This window comes from Paroedura picta, chromosome 10, assembly GCF_049243985.1.
Source record: "Paroedura picta isolate Pp20150507F chromosome 10, Ppicta_v3.0, whole genome shotgun sequence".
In the NCBI taxonomy this organism is placed as follows: Eukaryota; Metazoa; Chordata; class Lepidosauria; order Squamata; family Gekkonidae; genus Paroedura; species Paroedura picta.
Genome location: NC_135378.1, coordinates 79,817,038 through 79,844,131, shown reverse-complemented (window position 1 = coordinate 79,844,131; position 27,094 = coordinate 79,817,038). Strand labels below are relative to the sequence as shown.

General features: G+C 47.3%; 1 protein-coding gene across 1 annotated transcript in view; it reads left to right on the top strand.

The window, feature by feature from the left end:
- CFAP299 (cilia and flagella associated protein 299) overlaps positions 1-27,094 on the top strand; it is a 223,368-nt gene that overhangs the window by 166,905 nt on the left and 29,369 nt on the right. The window contains exon 4 of the mRNA XM_077301079.1: positions 13,057-13,199. Within this exon, the coding sequence (XP_077157194.1) occupies positions 13,057-13,199 (143 nt within the window). The remainder of the gene's footprint in view (positions 1-13,056; positions 13,200-27,094) is intronic.

Here is a 27,094-nt window from a genome sequence, read left to right as displayed (position 1 = left end):
CACAGAATCAGCCTCTCCGTCAGATGGCTCTCCAGCCTCTGCTTAAAAATCTCCAAAGATGGAGAACCCACCACCTCCCGAGGAAGCCTGTTCCAGTGAGAAACCGCTCTAACTGTCAGGAACTTTTCCCTGATGTTTACACAGAATTTATTTTGCATTAATTTCATCCCATTTGTCCTGGTCCATCCCTCCAGGGCAAGAGAGAACAGCCCCATCTTCTACATGGCAGCCTTTTAAATACTTGAAGATGGTTCTCAGAGGTTTCAGTCCAACACTGAGAGTTTCAGACTGATCCAGGCATGGCTTGCCTTTATTTCTACGTGAAAAACTATCTTGTGGTGACCACGTCCACCCGGTAAAGCCCAACTGGCTGCATCTGCAGACGTCCTAGTAGTGAAACAGGATTTGCATCCTCCCAGTGGAACCAAGAGATCTCCCAGATTTATAACAGACCTCCAGGCTCCCCTGGAGAAAATTGCAGCTTTGGAGGGTGGATTTCATGGTGTTATGCCCCACCACCCTGGCTTCTCCAGGTTCTGCCTCAAAATGAGAGCCAGTTTGGTGTAGTGGTTAGGAGTGCGGACTTCTAATCTGGCATGCCAGGTTCGATTCTGTGCTCCCCCACATGCAACCAGCTGGGTGACCTTGGGCTCGCCACGGCACTGATAAAGCTGTTCTGACCGGGCAGTGATATCAGGGCTCTCTCAGCCTCACCCACCCCACAGGGTGTCTTTTGTGAGGAGAGGAATGGGAAGGCGGCTGTAAGCAGCTTTGAGCCTCCTTCAGGTAGGGGAAAGCGGCATATACGAACCAACTCTTCTTCTTCTTCTTCAAAATCCCCAGGAATTACTCAATCCTACCCGTCTTTGACACACTTAATAGCAGGAGAAATGGGTTTGGTGCCAACTGGGTAGCCTTGGGTTCGTCACAGTTCTCTTATGGCTTTTCTTGTGGAGCAGTTCTCTCAGAGCTCTCTCAGCCCCGCCTTTCTCACAGGGCGTCCGTTGTGTGGAAAGGGGTTCGTAAGCTGCTTTGGGACTCCTCGGAGTAGTGAACAGCAGGGTCTCACAAGCCACCTCTCTCTTCCTCTCTTCTTTGGCAGCATGCAAAAACCGAGGGAGTTTTTTCTTTCTTCCTTTTTCTTTTTCCCCTGCTCGAATGCCATCAGAACGAATCTGAGAAGCCACACACACTCGGGAGCCTGTTCTCGCTGTGAATTACTACTTGCAAATGCAGCCAACACCCTGTTTACACAGATAAGCAAATCCGCAGTCTGCTGAGCTTCCTCCAGTCCAAGCAGCAGCCGGGGAGGGCTGTGAATAATAGCGGAGTGGAAAGCACATGCTGCACACCCAGCGAAAACAGTCCTCCTTCTGTACGGGGCGAGCAGCTTTGCTTTTGAAGACTTAAAAGCCTGGGACATCTGCTTCTCAGCCAGCCACTGTCTCCCCTGCAATCTCGCTTCTGAGATGCTGGGGCGCTCGGAGGGGAGGGGAGGGGATTGTTTTTTCATGTGTGCCTCTGAACCTTCGTGTGTCTGTGTGTGTGTGTGTTAAAGAAAAGGGTTACACCAAGCCTTGTAGCAAATGCAATACGATGCAGAGTTGCAAAGTTGTATTGCTAAGTGATGTTACCCGCCCTGAGCCTTATGGGAAGGGAGGGGTAGAAAGATGATGATGATGATGATGATGATGATGATGATGATATAGGGATGGTGGCCTATACAAGCCACTCACTTACTCATGTTTGTGTGAACTACAATTGAATTCCAGGGGACTGATTGGCTGTTTTGGCAAAGAATTATCATATGGCTATATTTGGATGTTTACTAATGTAACAGATTAATTTTTGCTATATATTCCCACTGTTATGGAGGGAATATGCCTTGAATAAGCTCACACCTTGAATAAATCTTTGTTGGTCTTAAAGGTGCTACTGGACTCTGCTTTTATTGTGCTACCTCAGACCAACAGGGCTGCCCATTTGAATCTTGACTCACTCGTATTTATATACCACCTTTTTATTTTGGGCTGTGCCCCTGTTTGGAGCTGTTCTCCAGTTCCAGGCCCCCCCTGCAGTCGGCTGGCTGCTTGCAGAATGAACTGGGCTCAAAAAGGCCTAAGCTCAGAGTGAAATGACCCTAATCCATGTACCTCGTCTTATATATACGAGAGACAGATTTCTAGAACCTTTGACCAAGAGGAGCCTGGGTGTTCTATTCAGGCTGATGATGATGTTAGCCATTCGGTTGAAATCGACTCTTGGAGATCCTATGGCTCAGATTTTTGAATCTTGCACCACTTCTTTTAGTAACGTAATGTTCTGGTCAGCGTCCATTTTGATTGTATATGAGCCTCTTGTGGTGCAGAGTGGTAAGACAGCAGAAATGCAGTCTGAAAGCTCTGCCCATGAGGCTGGGAGTTCGATCCCAGCAGCCGTCTCAAGGTCAACTCAGCCTTCCATCCTTCCGAGGTCGGTAAAATGAGTACCCAGCTTGCTGGGGGGTTAACGGTAATGACTGGGGAAGGCCCTGGCAAACCACCCCGTATTGAGTCTGCCATGAAAACGCTGGAGGGCATCACCCCAAGGGCCAGACATGACCCGGTGCTTGCACGGGGGATACCTTTACTTTTACCTTTAACCACTGCATTCTTTGTCGGCCTGGCTTCATTTCCCACTGATCAATCCTAGCATAACCGTTGAGTTGGATCGCATGATATGGCCAAAGTAAGTGAGCTGGAGTTTTTGTGATTTTGCCTGCCAGCGATAGATCAGCTTTACACACTGTAGTATTTCCTTGTTTGTGATTTATGCTGTCCATGGAACCCGCAGAAGCCTTCTCCAACACCGGAGTTCAAACAAATCGATTCTTCTCTTGTTCTTCTCTTGGCTATTGGAAAAATGATAGACTGAACTAATCTATCTTTGGTAATCAGGCTTAATTTCAGACTGGAGGATCTAAAACAAGGGGGGGGTTTCAAGGTGAAGGAGGGAGGTCTGTATCATTACCAGACAGCCCTGACGTCAGCCCTAGGCCTTGTGATTAAGTGCCCTTTTGCAGGCCCTGTCGAACTTTGGCAGCTCCGACAGGGCCCGAATTTCAACTGGCCACTCATTCCACCAGGTTGGAGCCGAAAAATCTTTGGGGCCAGGGGTTACCAACAAGTCGGTATTTGCAAAGCACAACACGTTAGACATCTGCCACAGCATGTAGGCAAATCGCTGGAGAACTGATGATCCCGCAACTGGGAAGCAGGTATGAAAATGAGCTCCTTTGACTAGGCAAATGGTCAGTTGGCAAATTAGTTCAGAGTAAAAGCGGGGAGATGAACGGTGAGGAGGTTGATAGACTGTGGGTGGCTGTATATTCGTGGCTGCTTCCCTGGAGATGGGGACACTTCCAGACTTAAATGGGTGTGGAAGAAGAAGAAGAAGAAGAAGAAGAAAGAAGAAAGATGAAAGAAAGAAGAAGAAAGATGCAAGAAAAAAGAAGGAAGAAGAAGAAGAAGAGGAGGAGGAGCTGGTTCTTATATGCTGCTTTTCTCTACCCAAAGAAGTCTCAAAGTGGCTTACAATCACCTTCCTTTTCCTCTCCCCACAACAGACACCGTGTGGGGTGGGTGAGGCTGAGAGAGCCCTGATATTCCTGCTCGGTCAGAACAGCTTTATCAGTGCCGTGGCGAGCCCAAGGTCACCCAGCTGGCTGCAAGTGGAGGAGGAACGGGGAATCAAACCCGGCTCGCCAGATTAGAAGTCCGCAGTCCTAACCACGACACCAAGCTGGCTCGTAGCTTAAAAGGGGAGATTGTGACTTGCACCTTGGCTTTTTGTTGGGCTGTTTCAGTTTCTTCCGAGTCATTTCCGCAACAGAAGTAAAAACAGCCCAGAGGTTTCAGAAGTCCTGTCTTGGAAACAACATGCTACATTGTGCACGGTGGCATGTGAGCATTCCTGGGAGGGCTGTGAGATAGATAGCTTATTGGGATAGCACTCATCGAAAATGGAACGGAGAATTCCCACTCACCCATAGGTGGTCAGCGCATTCAAACAGACCACATGAATTGTCTGTTTGGGGGGGGGGCACACCACCACAAACTAGCCTAGACAACTGTGCCTGCAGCCTGAAGAAAGGTGATCTTGTTAACCTGCCCTACTCCTGTGGTTTGCCTACCGTGAGTTGGGACATTCCTGGAGAACTGGGGTGGAGCCTAGCTCCGTAATCCCACAGAGTCCAGCCTCCCAAGCAGCCATCTCCCGTCCCTACCACCACCAGGGAATCGATCTCGGTCACCTGGAGATCAGCCGGAATTCCAGGGGCCATTCCGCACGACTTAAATTTAGCAGGAGGCTTGCAAATTGTAAACGCTACTAATTTGCAGTTCCGCAAGATGTCGCACACAATCTGCCACACTCCTGAAACAGTCCCGCGAAAAGCACTTTGTTGTAGCGCTTAAAGGGAAATCCAGAAAAGTGGATTCACCCTCCGAAAAGCACTACAGTCTTGCAAACCTGTTCTTAAAGGGAAAGGGGCTTTCCTGGGGCATGATAACAACCGCCCATTGGCTGTAGGTTTGATTGACGGCCAGGGGCGGGACAAAGCACAGAAAAAATCGCTTCCTGTCTAGCGATTTTTGTGAGACCGGAAACCTGTGGGAAACGAATGAAACGCTACTGAATTCCACTACAAAGGCAGGTATGTGTAACGCCGAGATTGCACTTTTAAAAATAGCGTTTCCGCTTAGTGGAACCAATTGGCAACATTGGTCCTTGTGCGGAATGGGCCCAGGAGCTCTCCGGGAACCCCCTGGAGGTTGGCAACTGTACTGCCCATGCCAGAGCAAAAGCCCTCGTTTCATTAGGACGACTAGCCCACGAACACGATTCCGGCAAGCGTATTTAAGGAATTAGCCCGCAACTTGTCTCTTTTCAAAACAAAAAGGAGGCAATCAGCACCGGCTGCATTGAACAAAGAGGCAAAAGTTCACGTTCTGGCCAGTTTTCAAGGCTCTCCTAAGCAGGACCTGCCGTTTTCACATGTCTGGCGAAGGGAACCACGAAGACCATCTGTTTTACAGATCCAGAGGCCGGGTCAGGCTCCCCTCACTCCCGTAGCCTGGCGGTATTTCAGCTCAACGTAACTCGATCCACAGGTGGCAAATTAGGCCAAACAGGATTCAAGAAAAATAAATTGCCCGTCATTAAGAATTTATTTTCACTTGTAATGTCTTTTAAGCCTGTCCTTTTCAGTCAAATTGGTGCTTCAGGCCCTGGGGGTACCACCTGTGAAACTGTCCGTTTTGGGTTGTGGTTGTGTGTGTGTGTGTGTTTCTTTTTTTTAAAGCTTCCTCGGCGAGTTAATAATTGACTCCTAAATATCGTCTGCCTTTTACCTTTCCTTTGGCGTCCCTTCAAACCTTTTCTGTCGGAGACTCTTTTCGTTAGGCGACGCAGCCAAAGCGTCAGGGTTTCTCCCCCCTCTCTGCCTCCCACCAGATTTCCCCCCCCCCCCCGCCCCACTTTTCATTGGAATGCCGGCTTCTAAAGTGGGATTTCTCTCGCTGAAAGGCCTAAGGGTCTATTTGCCATCCCGTCGGCCCTATAATGAACAGGACTCTTAACCTCTCCCACGTAACTGTTCCCTGGCTTATGGATTCAGCTGGAGGAGCAGCGCTGGGATCTGGAGAGACCGAGGCACTACTTGATAGCATGAACTGAACACCTGGTCGTTTGCAAGCCGGGCCCAGGTGACCTGTGCCCCTTTAGGAAAGGGAATCCAGCAAACCTGTCTGGCTGCCTTCATTTCTCCAAGGGGTCAGAACTTCTGTGTCCGTGGAGCTATATTAGTGGTGCAGAAACAATGAAATCTCCAAGTGCTCTGTCAAAGAGAGAAGTCTGCCATCCTGAAGCCAGCTTGGTGTTGTGGTTAAGAGCGTTGGCCTCCAAATCTGGAGAGCTGGGTTTCATTCCCTGCTCCTCCTCCACATGCAGCCAGCTGGGTGACCTTGGGCTCGTCACAGTCCTGATAGTGCTGTTCTCACAGAGCACTTCTGTCAGAGCTCTCCCAGACTCACCTACTTCACAGGGTGTCTGTTGTGGGGAGAGGAAGGGAAGGCGTTTGTAACCCACTTTGAGACTTCTTCGGGAAGTGAAAAGCAGGGTGTAAAAACTCTTCTTCAATATGGAAACTGAACACAAATAAATATTCTATTAACCTTTTGCATAAATCTATTATTATTTATTGTATTGCTTACTCACCTTTTTTCAGACTTGGAACAGGGTACATCATAATTAAAAAAAAACCATACAGAATAATAAAATATATCAATGCATACAGCGTACAATTAAAATTCTAAAACATCTAAACAACAGTCGCATCCATTATTGGTTATTTATTATTATATATTAAATTTCTATATGGCCCTCCCGGGAAGAGGCTCAGGATGAAGCAATTCAGTGCTATTAAAGTCAATGGTGCCATTAAATCAGTGGGAAATTTTCTCTTTTTGTCTATTCCATGGTGTGGGGGGAGGGTAGAGATTTGAGATAGAGGCACCAAATTTTCAGAGTAGCTGCGGGAGCCTCTCCTCAAAAGAACTCCCAGGTTACAAAAACAGTGGACCAGGGGGTCCAATTCTATCGGCACCCAAAGAGGGTGCCCCCATCCAACCTCCATTGTGCTGATGGGGAAAAAAGATTAGATTCCAGTGGGTAGCCGTGTTGGTCTGAAGTAGCACAACAAACATAGAGTCCAATAGCACCTTTAAGGCCAACAAAGACTTATCCAAGGTGTGAGCTTTCAAGTACATGCACTCATTTAGTCTAAGGAAGAGTGCGTGCACTCAAAAGCTCACACCTTGAATAAATCTTTGTTGGTCTTAAAGATGCTATTAGATTCTATTTTTATTTGGGGGAAAAGATTTTTCTTGTCTCACCATTGGAAGGAGTAGAGGCTGGATGGGGGCCCACTCTTTCAGTGCCCCTGGTCCAATCTTTTTGGTGGGCTTTTTGAGGAGAGGTTCCTGCAGCTATGCAGAAAATTTGGTGCCTCTACCTAAAACTCCTGTGCAAGAACTGAGTCATGTCTGACCCTTGGGGTGACGCCCTCCAGCGTTTTCATAGCAGACTCAATACGGGGTGGTTTGCCAGTGCCTTCCCCAGTCATTACCGTTTACCCCCCAGCAAGCTGGGTACTCATTTTACCGACCTCGGAAGGATGGAAGGCTGAGTCAACCTTGATCAAACTCCCAGCCTCATGGACATAGCTTCAGACAGCATGTCTGCTGCTTAGCACTTTGCGCCACAAGAGGCTCTACATGGCCAAATCATGGTTGATTTTGGCACTTTCATTTAAGGGGAAGGTTGATTCAAACTGGATTTGTCCAAAAAGTGTCCGAATCAATGTTGATTTGGGTACTTTACGGACTATCCAAACCAAATCACACATGCCTAGTTGGGGACCGTCATAGGAGCAGGAATATGTAGTTTCAGCTCTGGTATAGAATCTACCGCTGAATGTGTCTGGCAATTCAATACAGGTGACAGGCAAACGTGGATTTTTGAGTTTTATTTTTTACTATATCATTAGAATGTCCCATATGCTTTATATAACTGAAGCAACAGACCGTTGCCTTTCCCAGGTATGAGCAAGGTAATTTCTTTTTCAGATTCTGTTACATTCGGTGCACGGTTGTCCTCATTATTAGCATGATGGCCTTTTTAGGTTCGCTTTGTCACGCCCATCCCGTTTCTTGCGAAGATTCGAATACCACTTTCCCGAAAGATTACTCCGGGTTTCAATACGTGCAAAGTTGTTAAAAGTTTTCTGGCAAACTGCAAGATGAACATTAGACTTGCTTCTTTTCCAAGCTGACAGGCTCAAAGGAAACAGCGGCCATCTGAAGTTCTAGCAAAGCCCGTGTTGCCCCTGGGGAGCTCTTGCAGAACCCTGGGGTAATGTGGAACCCTGGTTGGGAATCTCCACTCCAGATGTCCAGTTTCTTGTTTGGTTTTGGACTGGCCACGATAGGTAATTCTCACAGAAGGCTGCAAATCTTCCTTGCTTTAAATTGATTAGAGTCATGGAGTGGGAAGGGACCTCCAGGGTCATCTAGTCCAACCCCTCTCTGGCGAGTTGGGCTTCAAATCAGGTAGAAACAGCTGAGGAGGATCGCTCTGTGCTGAAGGGCCTCAGCTCCCGGGAGAAAGTCGGCAGCATGTGTTGTTTTCATGCAGGTGTGGTGCTTGATGGATTCAGGTCATGGGGCTCATCACAGCTGCACAGTCCAAAGAGCTGCGTGACTCACTCGGTACACCTGGTAGGGCTTCTCTCAAAGAACAACAAGCCCCTTGGGAAACAGGGCAGCTCCAAAGGCAGTTTGTGCAGCAACATGAGGGGGTGCTAGGGGTGCCAACTCCAGCTTCAGAAATACCTGGCGATTTGAGGGTGGAGACAGGGAGGGGAAGAGGCAAGGAGGTGAGGGCCTTTCTAAGGCAGAACGTCGTACAGCCCTCCTTCCCAGGCAGCCGTTTTCTCCAGGAGATGTGGAATAAATGTGTCAATCAAACAAGCAGTCTGTGTAGTCTGGAGACCGGTTGTATTGAAGGAGTTCTCCAGCTCCCACCTGGAGCTCCCACCTTGGGGGCTATTAACCCTGGAAGCCTAATGTTCCAGCACACCCATGCAGGAAGCTGCTGTATACTGACTCAGGTCTTTCAAGGGTAGTATTGTCTACTCAAAATGATAGCAGCTCTCCAGCTTCTTAGTTGAAGGTCTTTCACATTACCTGCTACTGCCACCAAGGACTGAACCTGGGACCTTCCATATGCACAACAGATGTTCTGCCACCAACCCAGTTTCTCTCTATTGTTCTCACGGGGCATGATCTATGTACAATTTCCATCCTCCTAGGGATGCCTGTACCCAGGTGGGACCTGGAAGCCCCTGGTTTTACAGCTCATTAGGTGACACAGATCAGTTGCCCTGGAGAAAATGACTACTTTGGATGTTGGACTCCCTAGCATTATACCCCACTGAGGTCCCTCCCTGCCCCAAATCCTGCCCATCCCCACCTCCATTCCCAAAGTTTCCACATATTCCCAGCACAGAGCTGGCCACCCTACATCCTCCAGGTGATATCAGTTGGATAGCTGTGTTGGTCTAAAGTAGCAGAGCAAACTTTGGATCCAGGGGCACCTTTAAGACCAACAAAGATTTATTCAAGGTGGGCGCTTTGGTGTGCAGGTACACTTCCTCAGACAATGGGAACAGGGATCGTAAGAGGGCGGGGAGGGCGGTATATAAATCTAAATAAATAAAATAAGAGTACAGATATAAGGAGAAAGTAAATTAGTTGCAGATTAGTAAACAGCATCACAATGGTCCAAAACATGCAGTATTTGCTAGAAAAGCAAATCAATACTATGGGTTCAGTTGACCTTCACAAAAACATTGGGGCAATAAAAATGTTAAGGTTAGCGATTAATGGCAGACGCTTTCCCCATTGTGAAAGGAGATAATGAAAAGAGACTTGTTCCCCATCCATCTCCACCCAAGCGTGGAGGCCTCCCCACAAGTGACAAGCTGAGTTTTGTTATCCTGTCCTGAGAACATAGAGTTAGATTCCAAATGGCATTACATACTTATTTATATCATGTAACAGTCTTATTGCCCCAAATAAAATTAAAAGAAGAGGAGGGGGTTGAAACTGGGTTTGGTGAAGGGAGGGACTTCATTGGGGTCTAATGCCATAGACCAGGGGTAGTCAACCTGTAGCCCTCCAGATGTCCATGGACTACAATTCCCATGAGCCCCTGCCAGCAAACGCTGGCAGGGGCTCATGGGAATTGTAGTCCATGGACATCTGGAGGACCACAGGTTGACTACCCCTGCCATAGACTACTCCTCTGCAGGTGAACCGATCTCTGTTAGGTAGAGATCAGTTGTCATCCCAGGTGCTCGTCAGACCTGCCTGGAGTCTAGCAACACTTGGTGAGGCTATTTCCCTTCTCTTTGCCTTGAAAATCTTCAGCTGCCCATTTCGACACACGAGCCATTAATTAAAGGGACAAGACTGCTCTCTCTGGCTCTGCTGCCAACTTTACGGTTTCTGTAACATTCTGTTTTTGCCAGCATGGCACGTAAGGCATTTTGGCTGCTGTCCTAATCATGCTTTCTTGGGAGTATGCCCCCTTGAAGAATATGGGACTTGCCTAAAGGAGTCCTAAACGACTCCTCCCTCTCTGACTTGACTCAGGAACCCGGGGAAGGAGAAAGCAACTGGTATTGTTACTTGGAGCAGCCAGGAAAGGCAAGAATCAGATGCCCACGCAGTAGCCGGAATTATTTTTGTGACCCGAGCACAGTTGAGGCCAACGGCCCGAGTGTGATTCTCGAATGTGCTTCCGGAGCACTGAGAACGAGCCAACCCCAAAAGAAAGCATCCAAGGGACCTGAGCCCTTCTCTTCAGGTTAGCAGCCCATTTTGCTCAGCTTTTCTCAACCTTTCGACCTTGGAGGAGCCCTTGAAATCATTGTTTCAGGCAGAGCAGCCCTGGAAGTGGTCAGCTGCCACCCACTCCCTTCCTCCCCCCCACCCTGAGGTGACATCACCACCCGTGTGAACAGGCAGACTCGAGGTGGGTTGAGGGGAGGAGAGACAGGAGGCACTTTAAGCTGGAAGGAGGCATGCAGGCAGAGGGAGCAATGGAGGCGCATGATCTTCCTTGCTCATGGCTGAATCCATTAAAGCAAGGTAGTCAACCTGTGGTCCTCCAGATGTCCATGGTCTACAATTCCCATGAGCCCCTGCCAGCAAACACTGGCAGGGGCTCATGGGAATTGTAGTCCACGAACATCTGGAGGACCACAGGTTGACTACCCCTGAGGGGAAAGGCTGCAGACCCCCTCTGGGGCTCCTGTCCAGCACCAAGGGTCTGTGGTTGGGATCCCTTGCTCTAGCGCAGTGGTTCTCAACCTGGAGGTTGGGACCCCTTTGGGGGTTGAATGACCCTTTCACAGGGGTCGCGGCAGGGCAAGCAGCTTGGCCAGGGGGGCGCCATCCACACAACAGCCTTGCAGGGTAGATCAAGATAGAGCGTTCGTCTGTCTGGAGCAGCGGAAAAGAGAGAGATCGGCACGGTGGGACAAAAGGCAGAGCTGAACTGAGAAACCCTGGGGAAAAACAATCTATATACAATCATGAACAATGGATCTTCACACAATTGGTCAGTTTTGGTTTAATTTCTATAAAAAGGACGCTTGCATAATTTTATGGTTGGGGGTCACCACAACACGAGGAACTGTATTAAAAGGTCACGGCATTAGGAAGGTTGAGAACCAGTGCTCTGGTACTTACGTATTCTCACATTCACCTACCCACGCATGTTGCCAGGGCTGTAATTTTATTGAGGAATGACAGACAAGCATGCGTTGGGAACATGCTCTGTGTTGATGGCACATCCCATCCCCTGGAAATCATCTTGCAGCCACACCCTGAGGATTATCACATGAAACCCATATTTACAGTTCTTTAATTATTTTAGCACAGAAAGCATTTATCTCCTGTTGATTTTTTTTTTTAAAAATCCCTAGATGTAAACCATCTTCTCTCAGGCAAAAAAGGTGTGGTGAAATTTTAAAAGGATGGAACATCTTAAGAAAAACCCATCCAGGATGCTTGCAAGTTTTATGAATGAAAGCTTTTTAAGTGCTTCTAAATGAATTTCGAAGGAGGGAGAGGGGAAGAACAATGAAGATGAATGCTGACAGGTGATACAGGATCAAAAGCGAAAAGGGGGTCTTTGTACCTTTATCACAGGAATTTCTTTTTTCTCAGATATTTTTTTTGATTGGGTGTTTGAACTTCAAAAAAGAGAGGGCGGGGGAGAAAAAGACAGGGACATCTGGGTCTACTTCCACGTAGAACTGTGCAGATCTGTCGTTTTTCATGGGGCAGGTCTGTGTGAAAACATTGACTTCAGGAAATTAATTCTACAATCAGGTGGGGATTAAAAGATGTGTAGTGGTTAAGAGCATGGACTTCTAATGTACTGGGTTTGATTCCATGCTCCACCCGCACATGCAGCCAGCTGGGTGACCTTGGACTCACCAAAGCACTGATAAAGCTGTTCTGACTGAGCAGGAATATCAGGGCTCAGCCTCAACTCCCTCACAGTGTCTCTGTTGTGGGGAGAGGAAAGGGAAGGTGACTGTAAGCCCCCTTGAGATTCCTTCGGGGAGAGAGAAGCGGCATATAAGAACCAACTCTTCTTCTTCTTCTTCAGTAATATGAGGGCTCTCTCAGCCTCACCTATCCCACAGGGTGTCTGTTGTGGGGAGTGGAAAAGGAAGACAACTATAAGCCGCTTTGAGCCTTCTTCGAGTAGAGAAAAGTGGCATATCAGAACAAACTTCTTCTTCTTCTTTCTTCTTCTTTCTTCTTCTTCTTCTTCTTAGCACCCACTTTCTCTGGGGGAACTGAGATGAGCTGTATCAGAATCAAGTCTTCCCTGTAAATTCATAGTGTGGCCTTCAACCATTGTTTCTCCGTTGGGTTGTTCTAATAACACACAAAAGAACATCAGAAGAGCCCTACTGGATCAATCCAGGGGTCCATCTAGGTCAGCATTCTGCCTCACATGGTGGCCAACCAGTTCCTCTGGAGGTCCTACAGTGGATCATAGAGGCCGAGGTTTACCTCTGCGGTTGCTTCCTGTCATTCAGAGATATATTGTCTCTTAATGTGGTTCCCTTAGTGACTATGGCTAGTAGCCACTGATTAACCATAAGATTCAAAAGATTCTGAGACTCTGGCCGATGAAGACAACATTACAGTACACTCTCATGGCAGAGTAAGCCCTGTTGACCTCAGCGGGACTTCCATCAGAAGAAGGATGTCTAGGGCCTTAACTGTACAAGTGCGCTTGTACACTGGCCCAATTAGACTGAAATCGCGCTCCACAGACCTTGTAAACAGCAGGATCTGATTTGTTTTCTCTTGTAAGGGTTCTTCCTTACTTCTAATCACCCGGTTCTCCTTTCTCCCCCTTTCTCCCTAGTCCATCATCTTCATTCGGGACCGCAATGCCCGTGGCCATGAGATCTCGGCATACATCGACTACGCACACCGGCTGAAGATGGATGATTTTGAAGTTTACTTCTGTGGCAAGAAGAAACTTTTCCCCAGACGCTCGGACCTGAGGCTTGTTTATTTTTTCCCAATTTCTTGGTGAAATCGAGGGAGTTTGATGGTGCAGTCGTGTGCAGGGTTACTTTAATCCAGCCTTTTTCAGTGTTTTGACCATGGAGGAGGTTGGAGAGGGAGCAGGATTGCTGTCTTTAAGTATTTGAACAGTTGTCACTTGGAGGAGGGCAAGGAAAGGTTCCTGTTGGCAGCAGAGGAGAGGACTGGAAGTAATGTAAAGGTAAAGGTAAAGGTATCCCCTGTGCAAGCACCGGGTCATGTCTGATCCTTGGGGTGACGCCCTCTAACGTTTTCATGGCAGACTCAATACGGGGTGGTTTGCCAGTGCCTTCCCCAGTCATTACCGTTTACCCCCCAGCAAGCTGGGTACTCATTTTACCGACCTCGGAAGGATGGAAGGCTGAAGTAATGGCGTTAAACTATATGTGGAATGGTAGTGGCTAGATTGGGGGGGGGGGTCACAGTCAGTGTAGTTTAGCAGTGGAATGGGCTGCCTCAGGAGGTGGTGAGCTCCCCCTCACCAGTGATCTTAAAGCAATGGCTGGGCAGATCCTTCTCCTGGATGCTTGAGGCTGATCCTGCATTGAGGAGGGAGTTGGACTAGATGGCTTGTCTGGCCCCTTCCCACTCTACGATTCTATGATTCTATAAACAGTGGCTGGACAGATACATTTCCTGGATGCTTTAGGCTGATCCTGCATTGAGCAGGGGGTTGGACTAGATGGCCTGTATGACCCCTTCCCACTCTAGGGTTTTATGCTATCATTGGCCATTTTGAGAAGGGGAGGCAGGTCAACATGACCGTATGTGGTCATACCACCCGGTAAGTATTTAACATAAAATATATTTTAAAAATATTAATTAACTCCCACTCAATCTCAAAACCCTGGTTGAGAAAGCGTGCTTTAATTGATTCCTGTAAACCCGAATTCCAAGTGTAGTTTTGTATGACAGCAGAGGAATAAGCCAAAACAGATCTGTAAATGTTCACTGTACTCTGTTTTACTGGATTCTCTCCCCCCCCCCTTATTAAACAGCTATTTTTATTCAGACATCTGATATTATTTTCACATGATGGGTCTCAGTTGGCGTGGAGCTCATCTCCGTGAAGGCTGCCCCTTGGCTTGGCTGTATAATTTTAGACAGTTCTGGTGTCTGTGGTTTTCCCATGCGGTGCTTCAGCTGTCCGGAACCCACCCTGGCCACATCCTGGCCTTGCCGCAGTCCTTGGTAAACAGAGCCCTTTGTACTTAGCCAAACCTTTATTTTCATTCGCTCCGGGTCAGAATCGTTCAGATAAGTGGGCTTGCTTACAGGCAAGCAATTGGCCAGCAGCAAGGACGGTCTCTAATTGTGGTCGCGTCCCAAAAAAAACCTGAAGCACAAAGTTGTTTACTGAGGACTCTGGTGTTTGTTCGAGCGTCTTTGCAGGGAATTTCCATTGCTTGTGGACCGGGGCGTGTTTGATAGTCGAGGATCAATTTTTGAACGGCTTTTCTAAAGAAAGGGGCAATTTCTTTAACATCTCCAAACGGCTTGGCGGCGGGGGTGGTCAGAAAAAAAAGGGACCCCCTGATGCACCCTCCGTCTGGGGTCCTCCAAAACCTGGAACCAGCCCTGCTCCAGTCTGAGGAGCTCGTATGACGCTATACAGTGGAGGTTTTAATTGCAAGCTGTGGAAACCTGTCAGCCTTTCTCAACTTTTTTACTGGTCTTCAGGCTTTGAAAACCTCCAGAAGTGTCACGATCTTCCAGAATGTGGTTGGGAAGTATAGCTGTGGACATTCCCACCCGGGGCCCCTTCCCTTCCCACCCCCTCCAGGCCCATCATTGGCCACTTTGGAGGAAGGAGCAGGTCAACATGACCATTTATGTTCATGTCATATATGGTCAACATGTCATGTCATCCAATTAACAAATTTTAAAGTATATATTAAGAATAAATTAATTTATCCATCAGAAGAGAACTTGGCCCTCGGGCTGAATCAGAGGATAGTGGGTGGGGTGGTTAAAATCTTTTAGGGTAGTGATCGGCGTCTGCCTGGTTTGTCATAAGGGCTGTTTTTATGGATTTTTAAATGTAAACTATTGTTTTATATTTGTAAACTGCGAGATGGATGGGTGGGTGGATGGATGGATGGATAGATGGATAGATGGATAGATGGATAGATGGATAGATAGATAGATAGATAGATAGATAGATAGATAGATAGATAGATAGATAGATAGATAGATAGATAGATAGATAGATAGATAGATAGATAGATAGATAGATAGATAGATAGATAGATAGATAATTCCCATCCAATTAGGAAAACCTTCCAGGGCCGTCAGGTTTCATGGCATGCCACTTGAGAAAGCCTGCACCAAGTATTGCTGGCTGGAAACCATCTAATGGACAGTTTTCTGTCCAAGGGCAACCTTGAAATAAATCATTGAAGCCAAATCTTTTAGGCTGCCAGCATCCTCCTCAAGCTGCTCCGAACTCCTCTAAAGGAGAGTGAGGTGGGAGCGCTATTAATAAATAACACATTGAGGGCTATAAAAGACCTTTTTTATGTTCGTATGAAACAAACAAGTATAATACTAGTCAGCTGTCCCCGGCGTTCATCTGAATCGCGTTTGCAGTAATGCAACCCATTAGATTAGCAGAACACAAATTCCTCTGCGGGGACCTTATCAGCAAAACAGCACAGTTTGGGCCCAAATGGCGGGACGTGGGGTGGGTGATTGATTGCCGTATCGTTGGCCTCGCCAGAGGGATGATTTCAGCGGCCGCCGCTCAAGGGCTCCAGCAAAGCATTAAGCCACGGCGTTGCATTCATATCCTTGCAGGCGCATCCCTCCTGCTTTCAATTATGATTCACAAATGTGTTCAGAATTAGGCCCACACAAAAGTCAGTGGCCTTCTCGTCTTGTGACCCAGTCTTGGGTCACTGGACTTCATTACCCTCCACGTGGGCTGTTAGAATCATAGAATCATAGAGTTGGAAGGGACTTCCTGGGTCATCTAGTCCAACCCCCTGAACTATGCAGGACACTCACAACCCTCTCGCTCATCCACTGTCACCTGCCACCCCCTTGAGCCTTCACAGAACAGCCAGATGGCTCTCCAGTCTCTGTTTAAAAATCTCCAAAGATGGAGGAGCCACCACCTCCTTTCTTGTGGCTGTCCAAGTTCTACTGACGGATCATGACCCCTGGTGAGGTTTTCAGGGTGAGAGACCTGTAACGTTTGTTGACCATGGAATGATGGACCCCCCAAAAAACCTATTTGCTCCCCATGATATTTAGACAATCATCACCTTGTCTGTACTTGGCTTCCCCTTGGGTAGAGTTTAAGCCATGTTACTAGGATCTCATTCATCACAGGGGCTACTGCTTAACATGGCAGTCAGTTCAGGGATCGATCATTGAATCGTGTATTTGAATATTTTCTGCTCGTTCTCCAGTAGACCCAATTAAAATCAAACAAAAATCACAGCAGTAAACCACAGAAAAATCTCCTTTGGAAAAGGCAAAGTTAAAAATTCTGCCTTGGAAGTGCAATAAAATGGAAACCTTCCCAACATAGAATCATAGAGTTGGAAGGGGACCTCCAGGGTCATCTAGTCCAACCCCTTGCACAGTGCAGGGACTTACAACTACATGTTCTTGAAGATGGAATGATGGAGCAGCTGCAGAGAAAGGCCACAAAGAGGCCAGTCAAGTCTGCCTGCATCAGGGTCGAAGGGATCCTGATGGGATGACGGGCGTTCCCCACATGGGTTCACCTGGAGAGAGGCCATCCTGCAAAAAGCCACTTGTGTGGCTGTTTGAATCTTCCCTGTCATCTGTGTTAGAGTGCAGGAATCGTTGCAGGCACGGTGTCATGTAATCTGATGTTGCCATAAGTTGTACTGATGGCATCATTTCAAAACCCATATTAATGATGGGAGGAAGGTCTGTAGAAAAGGTGCCCCCCATGCTACCTCTGAGAGATCACACTAGAACAGGAAGGCTGAACTTCATAGGGGTATTAATTTAGAATAACCAGAAACATAGAGTTGGAGGGGGCCATCCAGGCCATCTGGTCCAGCCCCCTGCTTAATGCAGGATCGGCCAAAAGCATCCAGGAAAGCCACTGATTAGAGAATCATAGAATCCTAAAGTTGGAAGGGGTCATATGGGCAATCTAGTTCCACCCCCTGCTCAATGCAGGATCAGCCTCAAGCATCCAGGAGAAGTCTCCTTCTATCCACTGATTAGAGAATCATAGAATCCTAGCGTTGGAAGGGGTCATATGGGCAATCTAGTCCAACCCCCTGCTCAATGCAGGATCAGCCTCAAGCATCCAGGAGAAGTCTTCTATCCACTGATTAGAGAATCATAGAATCCTAAAGTTGGAAGGGGTCATATGGGCAATCCAATCCCCTGCTCAATGCAGGATCAGCCTCAAGCATCCAGGAGAAGTCTCCTTCTATCCACTGATTAGAGAATCATAGAATCCTAGCGTTGGAAGGGGTCATATGGGCAATCTAGTCCAACCCCCTGCTCAAGGCAGGATCAGCCTCAAGCATCCAGGAGAAGTCTTCTATCCACTGATTAGAGAATCATAGAATCCTAAAGTTGGAAGGGGTCATATGGGCAATCCAACCCCCTGCTCAATGCAGGATCAGCCTCAAGCATCCAGGATAAGTCTCCTTCTATCCACTGATTAGAGAATCATAGAATCCTAGCGTTGGAAGGGGTCATATGGGCAATCTAGTCCAACCCCCTGCTCAATGCAGGATCAGCCTCAAGCATCCAGGATAAGTCTCTGTACAACTACCACTTGTGAGGGGGAGCTCCCCACCTCCATAGGCAGTCGTTTCCACTGCTGAAGTACTCTATGATTTTTTTTCTCCCTGGTATCCAGCCAGTATCTTTCTACACATAGTTTGGGCTGCCTAAAGGAATCACTCCCCGCTCTTCTTTTGTGCAACCCGGGTGCTGAACCCAAATGAATCTGAATTGCAATTATGATCCTATCGGATATGTAGAATCTGTTTTGATAGCTGCGGCAGACAGAACCTGGTACGGCCTATGGGGTTGCTTCGGCTATCTTTGAACGCAGCAGGACTCCCCCCCAATCCTGTTTTGTAGACTGCAGCCTAAATATGGCAGAGGGTGTGAGATGTCTGTATTGGTTTAGAAAGCGGAAAAATCTGTAAAAGATAAAGTTCTACCCGTAGACGGAAGAGCATTTTCTCCCCCAGGCATGTGGGAAATGGACTCAAGGAATTTTGGAAATTGTAGAACCATTTAGTATCTGCAGCAGAACTGTCAAAAGAGGAGTCTTTGGCGGTGGAAATTAGGACTTCCTCGTTGTCTCTGGTTTCTCCATTCGGCACAATGAATTCATTTTTTTTTTCATTAGCTCTCCGAGGTTGTCAGAAGACATTAAACCAGACGTTCAAGTACCATCCAGCTCAAATTCTGCCTCCCCGATGGGGCGGGAAAGTTTTGGACAATTAAAAATATAATGTGATAGTCATACTTCAGATCCTCTACGTAATGCCGGAGGGCCTTGTATTTGATCTTTATGGCTCCTTTGGTTTCCTTTCTGGTTTTATTACAGTCCTCTGTCAAGGGAACATTAGTTATGTGTTATAATCCTCATTTGGTTCTAGCTTGTTAAAGGGAAGGAATGTGTTCACACCGGAGTTTGAACTGAAACGCAGGCCCAGAGCCTGGGCTGTAATTTCAGCCATTTCTCCTCGGCTTACTTGCTTTTGTGTAATTTGATGGGGCGCAGGAGCAATTAAGACTGCTTTCCTTGACCGCTATGTTTGCTTTCGAAATGTAGTCCCCATTTTTCTCTCCCCCGTCCCAAAATATAGACTGAAAGCAGAAGAATCAAGCAAAGTTGTATGGAATAGGCTGCAATGGAGAGGATGGAGCAGAGTTGTTCTCTTTTGCCCTGGAGGGACGGACCAGATCCAATGGGATGGAATTAAAGCAAAAGAAATTCCGTCTAAACATCCAGAAGAAGCATCAAAAGGAAGAAGCATCGTGTCCAGATCAAGGGGCGTGATGGTGCCGCTTTTCTCTGCTCTGGTTCGGCCTCACTTGGAGTCCTGTGTTCAGTTTTGGCCACTGCAGTTGAAGAGGGATGTAGACAAGTCCACACTCCTAACCACTACACCAAGCTGGCTCTCTATCATGCTGACGAAGCAGCTATTCCCTTTTGAAACTAAATGTATACAGCCGTGATGTAATCATGAGACCAGCTGAACGGGTCCAGCCACTTCTGGGTACAGTTCCAGAATGCCTGGTGGCAAAAACTCAAATAACAACATCTTCAGGCTCAGAACCTAGGCTTGCCTAATGGATTTTAGCTGCATCAGCTAGAGCAGGGGTAGGCAAACTGTGGCCCTCCAGATGACCGTGGACTACAATTCCCAGGAGCCCCTGCTAGGATCTATGGACATCTGGATGGCCGCAGTTTGCCAACCCCTGAGCTAGAGTGTCCTTCCCTTTGGTGGCTCCGTGGCACTTGGAAGCCGACAAACCCTCTAAGTTCACAAGCCCTGGGAGGTGGATGTCCTCGGAGATCTAAGCATTCTTTGGGTGGTGAGCCACATTGCAAAGCCACTTTGTCATCTCCAGACACTTTTCCTGGAGTTTCCACAGATTCCACAGATTCTACGGAGGACGGAGACTCCCCATTCGGTATCAAAGGCCACAGAACGAAAGGACAGAGAAAGTGGAGGCCGGGGAAACGCAAAGAATTTTTTGTTTGAAAGGAATCAGGAAAGAGGTCCTGTTTTTGAATCAGACTGATAGCGAGCCCCGTCAGGAATGCCGCGCATGCTTTACCCTTTCGAATATGCCTTTTTCCTGCTTGCATTCCAGAAGGTAAAAACAAAATAAATAAAATGCTCAATCGGGCCAAGATTGAAATGTTTTAGAAGACACGCTCGGGAGAGTGTGTGTGTGTGTGTGTGTTTGTGTGTGTGTATGTGAGGGGGAATAATATGATCTCTCAGACACGTCCAGGCCTAACCCAACTAAGAGTTGTGTTTGTATGTGCGTTATGGGGGGAGAGATTCTGCCGTTTCCCCCCACCCCCGAAAAAAAAGTTCCGAATGGCTGCTTAATTCTGCTCCCTGACAGTTCATTTGCGCCGTGATCTTTTGTAAAAAAAACAAAAACAACCTAACACTCTCTTTTTAACGTTGAGCTCTGTAAAAGATCCCTTCTCCTATACTCCTGCCCTGATTAGTATCCAGAGAATATGGATTTAGGATGGAATTCCAACCTGCTCCAGTAACAAGGCTTGGAATTGAAGCCGCAGAGCCGGAGTCCAAGCCGGCGGTCAAAGCAAGCCAGAAACGCACTGTTCCAGCCCTGTCTCCGGCTGATGCACCTGCACCTATACATTACAGCCACCAGCAAGCGGGGGGAAGTCCCTGAGTGCTACTTCTCATTACACGCCTGGATCAAAATGTTCCTTGCAACCCGGCGGCTGGAGGCCAGGCCCTCTTTCCGGTGCCAGTTTACCCTGATGTTTGCAGCATGCAGACACAGGACGACTCTCCCAGGGATCCAGAAGCTAAGAGAAATGTCTGGTTCCGTCGGTTTTACGCTTGCCGCATCCAAGCGGCACAGAGGATAACTCCGGGGAGATGACGGGCTGGGATGAGAACAGAAGAAAAAAACGGGAAGTGATTGAACCATCCCATTCTGGCTAGACAGCCAGTGTGGTGTCGTGGTTAAGACCGGCAGCCTCTAATCTGGAGCACTGGGGCTGATTCTCCACTCCTCCACGTGCAGCCAGCTGGATGACCTTGGGCTAGTGACAGTTCTCCCAGAGCTCTCTCAGCTTTCAACTGCTTCACAAGAGTGTCTGTTGCAGGGAAAGGAAAGGAAGGTCAAGACCCCTCCAGGTAGTGAAAAGGCCAAATCTTCTTCTTCTCCTCCTCCTCATTGAGCTGGCATACTGGCAAGTGAGCGACAACACTTCTCTCTTCAGATAGAGTTTGATGTCACCGAATGTTTGTCCATGCAAAAAAAGAGCCCCTATACACAAAAAACTAGAATGTCAGGGAAAAGAGATGTGGTCTAACCTTCCCCATGACATTTTATTTTTCTGTGTGCAGGGAACCTTTTTGGGACGAAGGTGCCTTTTAGTCATCTGATTTTCTCTCTTGCTGTCCGGAATGGTACAGCCCAAATAGAGTTCTGCTACTTCCACGAGAGCTCACACTGACAAGACAAAGGCCCACCCATCTCAAGCTGCCCTTAAAATGCAACTCGCAGGCTCTGGCACACTCTAGGCTCTCGCCTCTTCAGTTTCCCTCAGGGCTGTGCAGGAAAAGCATCGGGAGAACTAACCCTTCAACCACCCTTTGGTGCTGTTCTTTCAAATCACATCCCCCTGATGTGCTAATGGCATCCTAAAGGAGAGATGATCGATTGCAAAAGGACATGTAATTTCTCCTTTAAAATTCTATTTGCACAGTGTGGGAGACTGTGTTGAATAACGCAACCAGATAGAGGTTGAATCATAGAATCATAGAGTTGGAAGGGGCCATACAGGCCATCTAGTCCAACCCCCCTGCTCAACGCAGGATCAGCCCTAAGCATCCTAAAGCATCCAAGAAAAGTGTGTCTCCAATCTTTGCTTGAAGACTGCCAGTGAGGGGGAGCTCACCACCTCCTTAGGCAGCCTATTCCACTGCTGAACTACTCTGACTGTGAAAAACGTTTTCCTGATATCTAGCCTATATTGTTGTACTTGAAGTTTAAACCCATTACTGCGTGTCCTCTCCTCTGCAGCCAACAGAAACAGCATCCTGCCCTCCTCCAAGTGACAACCTTTCAAATACTTAAAGAGGGCTATCATGTCCCCTCTCAACCTCCTTTTCTCCAGGCTGAAGGTTAAACCCCTCCCCCCTCTTGCACCAAGGCAAACTGAGGCTACAACAACCCTGCAATTTGCATTGTATGGAACGGATGTGACATCTTGGACTCCTGTGTTTGTCTCCTGTGGACGGGGCAGTATCTGAAACACAGTCACACGTAGCTCCATTTTATAACATGCAGCAGCAGAGGCTACATGCTGAAGCAGAAGGCCAATAGAGGCAGGATTATTATTATTATTATTATTATTATTATTATTATTATTATTATTATTATTATTTGGATTTATTACCCGCCACTCTCGGCAAAGCTGGCTCGTGACGGGTTACAAAGTAAAACAATACTATCCCCTAAAACTCCCATAACCCCCTAAAACCAATAATTAAAATACAAACTACCAGAAAATGGCAGCAACCAACCCACCACCTACCCCTACTGGGAGCCAGGGGAGCAACTGACCACCACAGATGGCACGGGGTAGAATACTCCTCCTTTGGGGGGGAGCATAGATCTTATTATTTAATAATAATAATAATAATATAATAAAACAATTCTCAATGAAACACCATACTCAGAACTTGCAGGACAAACCGTTTCCAGCCCAATCAGTTCACACCATCAGCTGTGAGTTGTCAAGTGCTGAGTGGGTAAGCATTCTGCATTTATTATTATCATCATCATCATCATTATCATTATTACTTCAATTTATAGCCCGCCACTCCCCTAACGCTTGTGGCAGGTAACAACATATAAAAACCCATAAAACCCCTAATACATAAAAACATCCTACAACCCAACCAACCCGACAGCGGCAGCATTCCCAGGGAGGGGACCAGGGAGCACTGCATATATTACTATTACTATTACTATTACTATTACTATTACTATTTGGATTTATTACCTGCCACTCTTTGCAGAGCTGGCATGAGGAAAGCCCCCCTTGGAGCGGGAGACAGGATAGAAATGAAATATATAAAGAAGAAGAAGAAGAAGAAGAAGAAGAAGAAGAAGAAGAAGAAGAAGAAGAAGAAGAAGTAGTAGTAGTAGTAGTAGTAGTAGTAGTAGTAGTAGTAGTAGTAGTAGTAGTAGTAGTAGTATGCCGCTTTTCCCTACCCGAAGGAGTCTCAAAGTGGCTTACAGTCGCCTTCCCATTCCTCTCCCCACAACAGACACCCTGTGAGGTGGGTGAGGCTGAGAGAGCCCTGATATTCCTGCTCGGTCAGAACAGCTTTATCAGTGCTGTGGTGAACCCAAGGTCACCCAGCTGGTTGCATGTGGGGGAGCGCAGAATCGAACCTGGCATGCCAGATTAGAAGTCCGCACTCCTAACCACTACACCAAACTGGCTCTCACCAAACAAATGGGAACCAGCCAGCAGGCACCCAGGTAGAAATTAAACTGTTTCACAGGTAAGCTCCCCAAAACTTTGGTTCTTTGTGTGCAAGGGGAGAGCAGTAATAATGAATAACGTCGCTCTAGGAAGAAGGCGGGGATTCCGCAGCCAGGGCCCACATTTTCTAGACGTCGCCCTGGGAGCTGTAAGTGCAAATCCCCTGCACATCTGGTGCAAACGTACCTGCCTCTATAAATATTCCATTTAGAGCACGACGATTCCGCGGTGTGCATAGCAACCTCCTTTAAAAACTTCCAATAATCAAATTACGGTTAACTGCATTAAGGAGACACGGAGAAACCAAGCGATTGCATCAGTTATATAAACAAAAACACACAAGAATCTAATTTGACTCATTTTGCAGTAGAACAATTCCTAAGCATGTTTTTATTAATCCTACAGAATGGGGCTGCTAGACTGCCAAAAGACAATTAACCCCACTGGGGCTTAATTTTCCAGCCATTAAATTTGTGTATTGAATTTAGTCTAGCTCCAAATTCTTCTTTGGGGAGTGATTTCGCTTCTTTGCGCATTTTTGGAAGGAAATAATAATTCTACCTCCCTAGGAGATGGGTTCCTGTAGCCGCCATCTTTTATTCCACCTTCTGCCTCTCTGCCTCCATCACAATATATAAATTCATTATGGGAGACGTTTTCCTCTTCTTCCAAGTCTAGCGACCTGTTCGGTGTCCAGAGTTCCTCCTTTTGGGCTTCAATCATTAGTCTTAATGACTCTTCATTAATAATACAGAGAGACTCCAACAATTTTATTTCCCTTTTTCATCTTGTTGCTTTGACTGGAGCAAAACCAACCAACCAGCAATACACACGGTCCTCTGATACAGGGGTAGTCAACCTGTGGTCCTCCAGATGTCCATGGACTACAATTTGCTGGCAGGGGCTCATGGGACTTGTAGCCCATGAACATCTGGAGGACCACAGGTTGACTACCCCTGCTCTGATATACTCGTCCTACATAATGACTCTTTTCACATTTCCAGACACCTTCATCTCTCCTGTCGAAATCACGGCAAAAGGTGGAGCAAATATGTTCTTCCCTATTGGTAAACCACACTCATCTTTTGAATCAATGGTTTCCCGCTTTAAAGGTAAAGGTAAAGGTATCCCCTGTGCAAGCAGCGAGTCATGTCTGACCCTTGGGGTGACGCCCTCTAGCGTTTTCATGGCAGACTCAATACGGGGTGGATTGCCAGTGCCTTCCCCAGTCATTACAGTTTACCCCCCAGCAAGATGGGTACTCATTTTACCGACCTCGGAAGGATGGAAGGCTGAGTCAACCTTGAGCCGGCTGCTGGGATTGAACTCCCAACCTCATGGGCAAAGCTTTCAGACGGCTGCCTTACCACTCTGCGCCACAAGAGGCTCTGGTGTCCCGCTTTACCAATGTTAAAATCTGGTCATCTTAGACTAGATGGCCTGAATGGCCCCCTCCAACTCTATGATTCTATAAGCAGTGGCTGGACAGATAACTATCCTGGATCCTTTAGACCAGGGGTAGTCAAACTGCGGCCCTCCAGATCTCCATGGACTACAATTCCCATGAGCCCCTGCCATGGACATCTGGAGGGCCGCAGTTTGACTACCCCTGGTTTAGACTGATCCTGCCTTGAACTTGGGGTTGGGCTAGATAGCTTGGTATGGCCAACTCTGTGATTCTATTATTCCTTTTGCCCGTCCTCAGCATCAAAATTTAACAGACAAGGATTCCAAGAAACATTTTGGGGAGGCAGTTTCGCTTCAGAGGCATTCTGGATCGCTTGAGAACACATCCTAAGATGCTAATCAAGAAGCTGCAGCACATTACTGGTCTCTCCCGAAGCTCCTTTTAACAAGCCAACCGCGAAAGCTTTTTTCCCCAAAACCGCAAGGAAGTGACACATCCTTAGTCAAGGGGTAATGAAGAGGTTTCTTTGACATCATCGGAACGGATGGCAGCAGTGATTTTTAAAAGTGCAACGCACTTAATTCTTTCCTCGGGATCAAGTCATCCGGTGGTTGGTTTTCACGCACAAGAAAAGGCCCGTGTGTGGAATCCTGCCGAATATACTATGGTTTCCACACCATAATTCATCCTGACATGCAGTCTTACATTTGTGGGAAATGGATGTGACCATTTTGGCGCCTCAAAGACTCCACATCATCTTGCCAGAGAACGGAGAAGGGATCAGACCTTGACATGGCCTGCATATCTGATTCGGGAAGGAATGGTGTAGGGAGAGCCAGTCAACCGAAGGTGAACGAGTTCTCCCCAGCCCTTGTCCAAGCGAACCGTAAACGGTCCATGCAGATGGCAAACCCTCCAACTTTCTTAGAATTTCTCATTCCCTCCTTCCTTTATAACAGGGGTAGTCAAACTGCGGCCCTCCAGATGTCCATGGACTACAATTCCCAGGAGCAAATGCTGGCAGAGGCTCCTGGGAATTGTAGTCCATGGACATCTGGAGGGCCGGAGTATGACTACCCTGCTTTATAACTACGATCAGAATTGTGGCCACCGCCGCTTATATGTTATATGTGACTTGTTGTTGATGTTAATTGGGGTTTTTATGGGGATTTTATTGTGTTTTAACTGTTTATGTTGTAAACCGCCCTGAGACCTATTTGGAGAAAGGCGGTCTAAAAATTAAATAATAATAATAATAATAATAATAATAATAATAATAATAATAATAATAATAATAATAATAATATAATTATTAATGCTTCGAATACTTACTTGATGTAAGTATCCTGACATTGAATGGAGCTTACTTTCAGGTAAATGCCATTCTTTTGGTTACGTATTTTTTTCTCAGAGGATCGTTCTGGCTAAGTGAGCCAAGCTGAGACATCAGACTTTCTCAGATGAGACACAAAAGGAGGTAGGAAAAGTATCTCTTTGCAGTGATAAGCAGGAAAGCTTTGGGATAAATGTCAGCTCTTCTCATAACGTTTAGTGGGCGTGGTCAAGCTCAGTTTTGAGGTACTAACAAAATATGTCAGCGGGTCTCAAATTCAATTCCTACCGCCAAAATGTGCTCATCTACACTTCTGCAGAGATACGGGTGAGATTCATTAAAGTAGTGGATGGACCAGGGATAAGTAGATTTGAATTCCTGCTTATGTGTGTGGCCTTGGGCCAGTTGGAGTCCCTCAGCCCAACAGGGTTGTATAGTGAAGATAAAAGTGGGACAAGCCCATCCATGCATGGTTTACCACGAACTCGTTCGAAGAAGAGCAGAATAAAAATGTTGATGCGATATAAACCCCATCTGTATATTCGGCGGTGGCTATGGCTTGGACCTTGCCTTGAAAACCCTACAGCAGTGGTCCCCAACCCCTGGTCCAGGGACCGGGACCGGTCCATGGATCAGTCGGTACCGGGCCGTGGCTCTTCCTCGTCCTCCTCCCTGGCTGCTGCGTTGGGGGCTGCCCTGCCACTCTGCTGCCGGCTCACCATTGGTGCACTTCAGCGGCCGCCATGGCTGGCCCCCCCCCCTCAGTGTGGCACTGCATAGCTGCTGCTGGCAGCACCCCCCCAGCGGGTGGTGGGAAGTCAGGGGCGCTGGCGGGAAAGCAAGTGGAGCAGGGGCTGAGGTGGCGACATCTCTTG